Source organism: Alligator mississippiensis, chromosome 12 (assembly GCF_030867095.1).
Source record: "Alligator mississippiensis isolate rAllMis1 chromosome 12, rAllMis1, whole genome shotgun sequence".
Lineage (NCBI taxonomy): Eukaryota > Metazoa > Chordata > Crocodylia > Alligatoridae > Alligator > Alligator mississippiensis.
In genome coordinates this window covers 52,199,957-52,213,168 of record NC_081835.1, presented here as the reverse complement: position 1 = coordinate 52,213,168, position 13,212 = coordinate 52,199,957, and the positions used below count along the sequence as shown (strand labels likewise).

The window sequence follows — 13,212 nt, the reverse complement described above, 5'->3', positions numbered from 1 at the left end:
TAAATCCAACCTCACAGTCACAATAAGTTAGACCTGGGTGAACTCAGGAGGCCCTAGGAAATCTTCCCCTCAGATAATGGAAGAGAGGGGAGTTCATGAAAACACATGATTACTCTTGCTCACTCTGTTTGCCTTTGCAACTGTACCCTGCCATGAGGTTGAGGATCCTTTACATATCCTGAGGACACACTTTCATAGATTCATAGATGTTAGGGTCGGAAGGGACCTCAATAGATCATCAAGTCCGACCCCCTGCATAAGCAGGAAAGAGTGCTGGGTCTAGATGACCCCAGCTAGATACTCGTCTAACCTCCTCTTGAAGACCCCCAGGGTATGGGAGAGCACCACCTCCCTTGGGAGCCCGTTCCAGACCTTGGCCACTCGAACTGTGAAGAAGTTCTTCCTTATGTCCAGTCTAAATCTGCTCTCTACTAGCTTGTGGCCATTGTTTCTTGTAACCCCCGGGGGCGCCTTGGTGAATAAATCCTCACCAATTCCCTTCTGTGCCCCCGTGATGAACTTATAGGCAGCTACAAGGTCGCCTCTCAACCTTCTCTTGCGGAGGCTGAAAAGGTCCAGTTTCTCTAGTCTCTCCTCGTAGGGCTTGGTCTGCAGGCCCTTGACCATACGAGCTGCCCTTCGCTGTACCCTCTCCAGGTTATCCGCATCCCTCTTGAAGTGTGGCGCCCAGAATTGCACGCAGTACTCCAACTGCGGTCTGACCAGCGCCCGATAGAGGGGAAGTATCACCTCCCTGGACCTATTCGTCATGCATCTGCTGATGCACGATAAAGTGCCATTGGCTTTTCTGATGGCTTCGTCACACTGCCGGCTCATGTTCATCTTGGAGTCCACTAGGACTCCAAGATCCCTTTCCACCTCTGTGCCACCCAGCAGGTCATTCCCTAGGCTGTAGGTGTGCTGGACATTTTTCCTCCCTAGGTGCAGCACTTTGCATTTCTCCTTGTTGAACTGCATCCTGTTGTTTTCTGCCCGCTTGTCCAACCTATCCAGGTCTGCCTGCAGCTGTTCCCTGCCCTCCGGCGTGTCCACTTCTCCCCATAGCTTTGTGTCATCTGCAAACTTGGACAGAGTACATTTCACTCCCTCGTCCAAGTCGCTGATGAAGACATTAGAGAGTATCGGTCCAAGGACCGAACCCTGCGGGACCCCACTGCCCACACCCTTCCAGGTCGAGACCGACCCATCTACCACTACTCTTTGGGTGCGACCCTCTAGCCAATTCGCCACCCACCGGACCGTGCAGTCATCCACATCACAGCCTCTTAACTTGTTCACCAGTATGGGGTGGGATACCGTATCGAAGGCCTTCCTGAAGTCTAAGTATACGACATCCACCCCTCCTCCTGTGTCCAGGCATTTCGTAACCTGGTCATAGAAAGAGACTAGGTTGATCAGGCACGATCTGCCCGCCACAAACCCATGCTGGTTTCCCCTCAGCATAATTTGTCCTGCCGGGCTCTCACAAATGTGAGCCTTGATAATTTTTTCAAATACTTTACCAAGGATGGAGGTGAGACTGACGCAAGGATGGAGGTGAGACTGACTGACTTTTTAGCTCCTCTACTATTCTGACACTTTGTCCTCTCCACTTAATTCCTAGGACATACTGCACCATTAGGTCTCCAACAGAATATGCCTAAATATCCAAAGCCTCAGCCCATTCTCTAGGTCCTGGCAGCATGAATTGTGCTATGTCTCAAACTCCCAAGGAAGCAGTGAAGCTTCAGATTACCCAGCACATCATCAGCATACCTTCAGATGGGCAAGGCATCTATATTTTTACCCTGCACAATGCTTGTGTTACACTTGAGTGGCCGTAGGTGCTACGGTGGAGCAACCACCAAACACTCAGGGCCGCAGTGTCCCAAAGATAGTACTTCCAAAACGTTGGTTCCCTGGCTCATTGTGCGAGTTCTACTGTCCTCTTCAATCCTGACTCATGGTACCCTGCTTTCAAATGGAGCAAACTCTGCCTATGGGACAGAACAAAGAATGTAGCTTTAAAAACAAATTTAAAAACCCTTCAAAATGTACTGGGGACTCAGGGTAAATAAACCTTTCCTACTTCTTCTTGCTGACTTTATACAAAGCAGCCCTTTTGCCAAGTGATATTTTTTCCTTCTTTGACTGTCTATACTTTTGCTGGCTAAACAGTTTTATTTCTCAATATGTTAATGTAGAACAAGCAGAGCTGATACACACACACACACACACACACACACAAGTGCAAGATATTGAACCCATCATAAATCCTTTCAGTCAGTCACTGCAGTCAGCCAGCTTCAGGCAGACATAAATATCAGTGTAAATGAAGCCTCACGTAGTCAATGCCCAGGTCAGCATCTAACAATTATGGATTTGTGCTTTCATGCACTCTGGAGGTTACAATTGCTTCTAATGGACAACAGATGGTGGTATTATAGGTGTGTTACAGGAGAACTGTGATGTCAAAGCCACTTTCTCAGAATCCCAGGGGGTTTGCTGGCTCCTTCTGTAGCTAAAGAAAAGTAGGACCCAAGACAGAAGCAGGGCCAAAGAGAGAACTTCAGGATGAAATACATCCCTGTATAAAGAATCAGCAAAAAAGACACTTACATCACCTTTAAGCTCCAAATGGAGGACTTAAGTGATGCCTAAATAAGTGTGTAACAGTGGTCCATGCAAGACTGAGTCTCACCAACAGCCATTAAGCAATGATGAAACCCTTATTCTGAATCTCTGAGCCTGAGGGATGTATAGCTTTGTATTACATACATAATTTATTTCCCTTCTCCTGTCTGCTCCATGTTAAGCTGCGTTCCGCCTACACTTCCCTTTGAGGGCAGTTTTTCTTCTCTCAGATAAAAATCTCCTGGGTCATCCAGCTTGTGTCAGTCATGCTCAAATCCTTCCTGACAAATATCCCAGCAACACCCCCAGACTCTAGGGCTTATGATTCTAAAGAGTGGAAGGCAAGCTTCCGATATAACTGCATCTAACATCTCACAAGAACAGCATCTCTCCCTGAAGACCTTCTGGTTAGGGTTAAAACAGAAAAACATTTTTTTTCCATCATATTTTTGCTCTCCCATTTCCATTTCTATCCACAATCAAAAAATTCAAAGATATGGGAGGCAAGAAAAATGCCAAGTTAATCAAAAGCTGTCCTAAACCTCAGGAAAAGTTACTTTCAGGTTTGGATCAAGTTCTGCGTCAATTTTTACTTTTTTTTCAATCACAGAAACATATCTATTAGCCTACTAGGTTAGCCTTAGTTCAGAGCAATGGAATACCCATTGGACACTAGTATTAGAGAAAACACATTTTCTCAGATGTATTCAAAAGAAACATTAAAATCTCTCATCATTAGAGAAGAGATAGAGTGTGTGTATCAAAGTGTCTCCTTTCCTGCAAAGATACCCTATTTTGCAAGGCAAATTCCAGTGACCAGCTTTCAGCTCCTTTAAAATAAAGGTACACAGTAAAACCCTAACTTTTTTTTTGAAGACTGTGGTAAAACTCCCACTGGCTTCGGTGAGGCTATGAGCCCACTTGCTTTCCTCCTACAGGATGGGTGACTGCACTGCCAAAGCCCCAGCAATTCAGGGTCTGCTTACCCTGCAGACAAATGTGTGATTGTATTAATATTATTCAAGGGGCCATCATGATCATGGGATATGAGAGAAGCAGATCTGTGAATATGGCAATATCTTATATCAAACCAACTTGTATAATCAAGAGGGGTAGGAGACAAGAAGCTTTCAAGCTTCAAGTGTCCTTCATCCAGTCTAGGAAAGAAGTGGTCATAGTCCAAGTTAAGTACAAGCAAGAGAATTTATTTTAATTTAACCTATTATGTTAATGAATTTGATCACTTGAAAGAAAAGTGGGTGGCTATCACCTGTAGAGCAAAGAGAAATTAGAAGAGGGAGAGGTGATGGGCAAATAATAACGAGCCATAAAGCCAAAGGCTGTCCTAAATCCATGGGTTTTGGAGACCAATAAAGTAATGGATTTCTGTCCCCAGGCCCACCTGCTGAAGATTTCTTTGAAGGACAACGGCTGTGAGTTTAGAGATAAATTGATTGCTCTGTGAGAAGTGCTCTCCTTCTGGTGACAGGATGCATCTGTCTTTTTATCAGTTTTCCATGGGGCTTCATTTTGAAGCAGTGGCCATTTCATTTCTCTCACATACTTTCTGCAAGGGTAATCAGTGTTTTGGACAAGTTTGTTACATGTTGTGACAGGCACCCTGGGTTTAGATGATTTTGTTGTGAAGGTATTCATCATGGGGGTATGGAGATGAGTTAGCAGGTTTGGCATTTATTGCTTTGGCCAGGTCTGGCTCCATTTGATGTGCCTGGTCTACATGTAAATGCTCTCAAGTTAACTTTCAACTAGCCACCCCCCAGTACTGCTAGCAGCATAACCCTGGCAGTACAGAACCCAGCAGGAGTTGCAAAACTGGCCTGAGAAGCTGAGCACGTGTTAATACAGTTAGTGCCATGCTAATGCTGGCAAAACCCAAGCTAGCGATAGCTTTTATAGGTTTATCCATGTAAGCTGCAGTGCAAACATGCTACTCCTCATCCTAGGAGACTTCTAGTCTATTGCCTTCCCTGCTAAGGCGTTTTTCTGATATTCAAACTGTTTTTCTTTTACCCACACTTATCCCCTTTCCCTTATTTACAGTCCCTTGGACCTCCCTGAAACAGTTCTTTCCTCTCACTATTTTCATTTTTCCAACACTAGAGAAAAGGGATTGATGTCAAATAGCACATACTTACATGTCATGGTGACAGGCACAGTATAATAATACTTAGCCTATTCAAAGCACTAGGCATTCACTAATTAGGCCACACAACACCCTTGAGAGGCAGTGCTGTTGTTATCTCTACTTTACAGATGAGGAAACAGAGACAGAGAAGTGAAGAGAGTTGCCTAAGAACACACAAGCAGGCCCAGGTCCTGCTGACTCCTAACCCTCAACGGAGACATTTGTTCTCAAAGCCTGGATCCTCAGGATCTCATGTTAGTCCCAGGGAGCTCACTGTGCATGAGATTCACAGAACAGTCCACGGCGCATCAACTCTTTCTACCCCTTACTCCAGGGAGCAGCTCTCCATAAACATCCTTGCTATCTTCCCTCTAAACCCTCCTTAAAATTTTCCTTTGCCATTATAACTATAAAAAACTTGACATCAGCTAGGCTGTCAGTGTGCAGAGACCACTGCCAATCCTAATGAACACTACCCCATTGTTACCTTGTGCTCCCCCATCCACCAGCCTGTATATGAGCATGTCTCTTGCCGTATGCTCATATTGTACATTCTTTAGGACAGGGTCTGCCTTTTTTTTTTTTAATACTGCACCTGGCACTATTGTGTTCTGATGTCTGACTAGAGCTAATAGACACTCTTTCAATACAACCCCACCCATTTTTAATGAATAATTGTAATAATCCATTCTAAACATCTTAAAGAACAGTTAGAAAAAGTAGGTATTTTCTCCAAATGTCCTTGTCCAAAACTCCCCTTCCTTAATTGTTTACTAGGTGATTATCAAGTTCTACCCTACAGGAGGTACACTTCAGAGCTGCTGTATGCTATGTCCTATATATAATTTGCAATGCACTTCAGGATGAAAAGAGCTATGTAAATTATTATAAACACTTCTTGGTGGTTTTCCTAATTCCCCATAGCAATCATTTAGTCAAGCTATGTGCAGTAAAGTTCTTTTAATCCTTCTTCAGTCAGTCCCTCCAGCTGCTTAATCACTGCTGTTGTTTCCCAAGTTCACTCCAATTCTATGGCACATGTTGAGGGTTGAGGTGCTAGATCCAATTTACAGTATATTACTTGGAGACATCTCTGATGTACAGAAAGGGCTTATAACTTCCCTAGTCCAGGGCACAATGCCTTCCTTTCCCCCTGCAGTGGGCAACTCATTGAATAAAGTTACTACTGTGTACAAACCCAATGCCTGCACTGTGATCAGAGAAGAGGTATATCCACACTAGCTTCAAATTTATCTAGCACAATGTAACATATGCTTCAACACAAGCTACCTGGCTGAGTGGGTAGCTATAGCCCCTAGCAGGTGAGCTGGAAATCTCTGTAGGGTCCTCAACACTGCAATGCTCTTCACAGTTGTTCTTAACCTTTTCCATTATGTGACCTCCCCATATCACAATAGCAAAACATTTCAGAACCTTTTGTTCAACTGGCCATAAAGAAAAAAAAGGGTGGCTATTGCACATGAAAACTTGCCCTATCATGCCAGGAAAGCATTTACAACACATCAGTTTGCTGACATGTTTCAAACGTGATACTGAAGATGGGATCAAACTATGTTTTAATCAGATTTTCAAATTGTGCTGTAGCCTTGGTCTTTTTTGAGAGCAAACTGCACTCCATCTAAAAGAAAAAGGATGCTTCCCCTTGCACTGTATACAAGAGATGGGGACACTGTTTAAATCACCTGTTACTCTTCATATCTACATCACCTTTCTGGCTGGATGCAAGCTGCAACTGATGAGTTTGCCACATGCAGAAGTGCTTGTTTGGAGCAATTACCCTGATGTTATTGTGCTACTGTTTCAGGAATGAGCTTCCCCTAACTTATTCTTGAAGCGTTTTACCTGATTGATGCTTTAATCTCTTTGCCTCAAGCATAAATCACTTTTCAGATAAAGTCTTGCTAGAAAGCTTTCATAGGCTCCAATTAAAGGGAAACTCCCGCAAAAGCATAAATGGCAGATGAGCAAAGCCAAATGGGAGGGAAGTTTGTGAACTCTGTGAAAACATAAGATTTCCTTGCCTTTATAACTCCTTAATTTATTATCACAGAGAGGGAGATGCCAAGGGGTATAATGGTTTCCAAATCCGTCTTATCTATTGCAAAGCCCTTTCTGCTGCCTGCTGCATTATTCTAATAACCAATGGGAAGGTCACATACGTGTCACATCTAAAGGCAGCTCTAGAATCAATTAAATAATCTATAGGAAAAGGCTGCTACTACTAAACAGCTCCTTGTTAAAGAGCCAAGCCCAACCTATACAACAAATCACAAGCTCACCCTTTCCTGAACGCTGGGGAGGTCTGCAATGAGTCGAACATGAAACAAGTTTGGTAAACTTCAACTTCAGATCCCAATACTGCACCTCAAGCTCATCTGTCCAACTAGCTCAGATGAACCATAGGTGCCAACTTTTAATTTTTGCCATAGGGGCCCTAAGATGATGGACATGTGGAAAGTTTTACGCATGTCAAGTGATAGCCCTCTTCCCAAGGGTGGGCCAAGGCCCTCAGCCCCCACATACTCAGCACCTCTTGAAACACCAATAACACACAGCCAAAAGCCTCAGGGTTAAGGTACACATCTAAATCTCAACACCAAAGCCTAGGCCCTGACAACTGAAACAGTCAATATTGGCAGCCCCAAAGTTGCATTTGATAGCCATGAACTGGCTAAACATCCAGGTTGGGAGCTCTTGCTCTCCTGGATTTATGAGCAACTCCAACAATGATCTATGCTGACAAAAAACACTAATTCTTCCTGGTGACCCCCCGGCCCCAGCAAAGCCCAGTAGCAATAGCCATACCAGAAAAATATGAACAGTAACAAAGCATTGTTGATCCAAGCCAATGAAGCAACCAACTGCCTCATTTCCCAGGAGGACGCTAACAGTTCTCCAAGAGCTTTGCAACCTCAACCTTTCCCTTATTTTCTTTGAGTCCAAGATTGCCTGACACTACAATACTGGTTTTGTTCCACCAACAACTCCCACTCTAGGACTGACCATTTTAACAGCAAGTAGTAGCAATGGTGGGGCAGCAGAAGTGCAGGGCCTGGGGCCAGGGCCGGCAGGGGCCCATGCCCAGAGCAGGGCAGCAGGAGTGCTGGTGCCCACGCTGGCATGTGGGACCGGCGGGTGGATGGGGAGAGGCGGTGGCGGTAAGAAGCAGCGGGTGGGGGGACAGGCATTAGCACAGGGCCTGCGTTGGTGCCCAGGGCCAGGGCTGGCGGAGGCCCAGGGTGAGGCAACAGGGATGCAGGCCTAGGGTGGCATGTGGGACTGTAGCAACCAGCAGGCTAATGGGGAAAGGCAGTGGCAGTGAGAAGCAGTGGTAACCAGTTACCTATATTTACATTCATTTCTATGGGGAAATGGGTTTCACTTAGCGTGCTTTCGCTTAGCGCTCAGTTTTTCTGGAACCAATTAAGAGCGCTAAGTGGGGGTTGCCTGTAGTAGTACATGTTTTAAATGCTTATCAGTCATTGAGAAATTAGAGGAAAACAGTTAGCCCAATTCAGTATTTTGTAGGAGACTGGCACATAGGAAACATAGATTTAATTCTGACTCTGTGCTCTGCCACAGAGGTAGTTGGGTCTACTGGGCTGAGCACAGAACTATACTGGTTCTATTCCCAGCTCTGTTCCCAGTGCTGTAGCAAGGGGAGGCAAGTGAGGCGACTGCCCCAGGCAGCTCATCTGGGGGAGGGCCATAGGGACAAGGGAAGGGAAGCTCCTGCTGCTGCATGCGCTCCTGGGCAAGCATGGAGAGGCATGTGCCACCCAGATTTGTGCATGGGGCAGGAGCAGGCTGCCGCTGCGGGCTCCAAACTTCACTGCTATGGCGCTGTCTGTTCCCAACCTTTGAGGCCGCTTTGAGTACAGTGCCCTGATACCTGCAAATACAATTTACAATATCTTTCTGCTTCATCTCTGCATTTGGAACCAGCCAGTGCAGGCAGCAAAATCTAAGATTAGTTGGGTAAGTTGGAAACTAGTCATGCTTTTGCTACTTTAATGATAAGAACTAACAAATACATCACTAAGCATTTGCTCTGATGCGCATAAAGTCACTCGTGTGTTTTTAATAATACAAACACACCCTGGCTATTGGAAAAACCAAGATGAAGAAGAAGAAACTGTGAAATAATAAATAATTGCAGTTGTCAAAGGTCAAGGAGGTGCATGGAATAGATCTTCCCTTCTCTTCTCCCTCCCATTCATTCCCTGTGTTGGCTGTTACCCTGTGAAGAACACATCTTCCTGGTGAGTACGTGGAATGTCTGAAGGAAACGGGTGATGAACCAAAGACAGGAGTGGGAAACCTCATTCTGCTTGACTCTAGATAGCTAGGTGACTGTTGTGATCTAACTTTAGGCATCAGCAGTCCTGTTTTAGGCAAACGGACCTCAGATAATGCTAAGAAACAGATTGGAAATAGGACAGGATGGCAGGCTTACTCTCCTACCTAGTCTTACTAAGAACAATTAGAAAGGGGGCAGAGGCGGGAAGAAACAGACCTCTAGTTTTAAAATGTCTATATGGGAGGGGCCTTCAGGGGTGGCACCCTAACAGCTGGAGAAACAACATGCTAGATTTGAGGTCATGACTAGAATTGCATAGTTGCTGGTGAGATTCACCTCCATCTATGCCTTCAACTGAGGCTTAGTATTAGTACATTCAATCTTCAGTGCGGCCGATTGATGTACCTGTGTCCAATTAGGGCAATGGACATTTTAAAAATGGTATCCTAATAACTTTCAAAGTAATCCTGAATCAATTCCCCCAATAGCCAGCTCTGCTCTCTGCACACGAGACAAAAGGCAGGCAGGGAGAAGATGATCTAATATGCTATTTATTGATTAATCAATCATAACCAGGAGCCTAATGGGCTTTCCTTATGATTGCTGGTTGTGGGAAGAAGGTTCAGAAGCATTCAGTGAGTCTGAGGGGAATGGTAATGTGCTGGAACGAAGAGGGAGTAGCTGGGGAATGTAACAACTAAGTGGGGCCTTACCTTCACAACTCAGCTGCAACTTCTTGCTATCACTCAAAATGCTTACGCAGAAAAAAAGGCAGGGTGGCACTTTACAGACCAATTCAGAGAGGCATGAGCTTTCATAGGTAGCAACCTACATCAGATGCTATGAATGGACAGGTGGAAATGGCTAGTCCAATCATAGCATCTGAAGATGTAGGTTGTTGCCTATGCAAGCTCATGACTCTCAGAACTAATTCATCTCTAAGAGCATGTATAGACAAAACAGGGGCACTAAGTTAAAGCAGTGGGTTTTAAAAAACACCGCTTCAATTTAGGGATGATTAAACGCCCGTGTCATAAACACACCCTGCTGACTTACCTGTCTCTCCAGTGGGGAGGGGAGGGCGAGCTGCCAGCGGGCGGAGCGGTCCCTGGGCTGCAGAGGGAGGGGGAGGGGCTGGTGCTTCCCTCCACAGCAGCTGCAGCACCCCCAGGTGGCACCCACCCGCAGGCATCTGTCTCGGGCAGTCCCAGGGGGGCACCGGTCCCCATGCAGCTCAGGCAGGCAGGAAGGCTCCAGGGCAGGGAAACAAAAAAAAATCAGGCTCGCTGCTTTTCTTGGATGGAGCTGCTTTCCTGGACTGCTGTCAGGCTGTCTGCAGGGCTTCCTGCAGAGTCGTGGGGCTACACAGAGCCTGGTGCTTCACTCTGCAGCTGTAGGGGCAGGAAACTAAAACTTCTTGAAGGAGTTTTAGTTTGCTGCCCCCAAGTCATTTAAGGCGCACTATGCTGCCGAATTTCCTACAGCGGCTGGAATGCGCAATGCACCGCCGAGGCGTACAAACACCAACACCATTAAAGCAGCGCAAAAACATTTAGCCCGCTTTAAAGTGCCGTGCAAACACCCCTCTCGTTTTGTCTACGCATGGCCCCAGGGTGCAGACAGAAGTGCAGCTCCCAGCTGTAACTCGGAATGATTTTTGCAAAGCGTTCTGAGTTACACCATTGCCCCAGACCAAACAGAAGTTCACTGTTGGTTCCAGGGGAAGACGGGAATCTAGCTGTGGGCTGGGAGCCTGCAACCAGGTTCCCAGAGCAACAGCCACGGCTCTCTGTCAGTGCTGGTTGTTTTCAGAATGGGAGGAGGGAAAGGCAATGGAGAGAGCTCATTCTTGGGGCTCCCCAGCTGGTACTGAAGGGTAGGGTGGGTGAATTAGAGCCCCCCTACCTTGAGGGGAATCTCTAATACACTCACCCCACCCTCTGGGGAGTGCTGAAAAACTCCCAGACTGCATTCCCTCTGCTCCCTTCCCCTCCTCCCCCATTCTAAAAGGAGCAACATGCTGGGAGCTCCACAGGCACAAGTTACAAAAGACACGACATATTGTAAAATCTTTATCTGATACCTCATACAATGCAGGGTCTGGTTTTCACCCAATCGGACATTTTTTAAGCTGTTTGCAGACGTGCGCTTGTGTTTGGTCACAGCTATAAGCTGCTTTCTGTGGCCAGATCCGATGAAAGTTGTCACTTCTGTCTGCACTCTAAGGTGCCACCCTGTCCTACCTTCTGTATGACTTCAGACTAACATGGTCAACCACCTCTCTAAATAGACATGTAATTATTAGAGGATTTACATGACAAAGAAAGAACAGAATAAACCAGATGTGATGATTTTAAATACAGTAGAATTATACCTTAGATTTTATTGTGCTTGATCACGTTGCTCAGCTGCCATATAAACATGCTTCCTGGGCTGTAAACGGGGTGGGGATATACAGCTAATAATGAAATGGCCTAGACCTGAACACAACAGAAGTCTTACTGGCTACTGGCAGCAGCAAGCTTATGTCAATAATGCCTAGCAAACGTAAGTGTCCGACTCTTCCCTTTATGTATAAGTTCCACTCTATAACAGGCAATGAAACATTCCAGATCCTATTCATGACAGTTGTTGTCACAAAGCTTGAGTAGTTTAAGTAAAAAATTTCATCTTTGTCCTGTATAATGCTACTCACAGCATGCAAGAAACTTCTCACTGGTACGCTCCTTGTCATGGCTACTCTTATTTGAATATAAAACACCTTTTGGTGTGTTCATGCAGCAGCTACAGATAGGACTTTAAACTGTATAGCTGAGTTACCCTTCAACAAGTGGCTCAGGAAAAGTTGCTATAGCAGCACTGAGTCCTGTGGGGGTTGCAAAAGCTGTCCAAATATTTACCCCATTTTCTGGTCTGGGTTTGCAGACCAATATGAGCTCTTTCCTGCTGAAGCCGCTCTTCTTCAGACCTTTGATAAAATGGGTCCTGTATAAGATAAATGTATAATGATCCAGAGCAGTGCCCTCAAGCATGCTGCACTGCTCCAATGGGCTAACTCCTAGACCAGAAGCAATATAGCCATGTCGGTGTAGTGCCAGGGCAGACTAATTGGCATGGTCACTCAGTAGTGCTAGGTAGTTCTAGTTAATCTAGATGTGGCTGCACATATTCCAGTTTAGGCATCCACTTACAACAGGAGGATGGCTTGAAGATTATGTTCCTGAGCATAAGTTTGCCATGCAGGCCCAACAATGGGTTCAAACAGAGTTTGTAACTACCCTGCACAAAAGCATATCAGCACGCTGCAACACAAGTTGACAGCATTTTGATCCAGCATCATGTCGTATTAAGTCACTGATGCACATTTTAGTAATGTGAGGTTATTGCCTCAAAAGACCAAAGACCTTTGGACCAGGATTATTTTCAAGTCCTAAAGAAGATTACTAGCGTTCAAAAAATGTTCTACAGATACAATCCTCACAGGGCCACCCAGAAGAAGGTGACAACAATCTTGAAACTTGGGTGGATGAAGATCAAAACATCCATCAGCTTTTTTTTTTTTTTTTCTCAGCGCAGGCCAGAATTCAATCCTCTCTTAGGAAGAATGAACTACTAACAAATTTCTCATTGTCTCTAGTTTTCTACAGCACCCCTGTTTCCCTCCCTCCCCCCTGCAGTGACATAAAAGAATACAAGTCACCCATCATGCAAAGAACTCTTGACAGATAGGACTGTTTCACTCACGTTGTAGAGGATGTCCGTCCAGCCTTCCATGGTGATACACTGGAAGACAGTTAACACGGAAAACAGGATATTGTCAAAGTTGGTGATTCCATAGTTGGGGCCTTGCCAGTACTTCCTGCATGTGCTTCCACTCTCACATTGCCTGGCTGGAAGCTCCTCTCCACAGGGAAAATCTCCCACCTCCTCACCTGTGCAAAAAGAGGGCGGGGAGAAACAGTTATCAACCAAAGACTTCCAAGCAGGTGGGTGTCACTGAGTTGTTCCTGCACTGGCCCAAGGGAACCGAGTGCCTCATTTTAATTTACATGTATAAAGCTTTTATGTCGCTCCACATTTAACTTCAGATTATATCCACCTGAGCCCCCTT

The 13,212-nt window shown here is 45.5% G+C and overlaps 1 protein-coding gene across 5 annotated transcripts in view; it reads right to left on the bottom strand.

The window, feature by feature from the left end:
- Nucleotides 1-13,212, bottom strand: part of CACNA1B (calcium voltage-gated channel subunit alpha1 B) — a 475,079-nt gene that overhangs the window by 270,239 nt on the left and 191,628 nt on the right. For all 5 annotated transcript variants that reach the window (XM_059715546.1, XM_059715542.1, XM_059715543.1 and 2 more), the window contains one exon: nucleotides 12,846-13,033. In XM_059715546.1, the coding sequence (XP_059571529.1) occupies nucleotides 12,846-13,033 (188 nt within the window). The remainder of the gene's footprint in view (nucleotides 1-12,845; nucleotides 13,034-13,212) is intronic.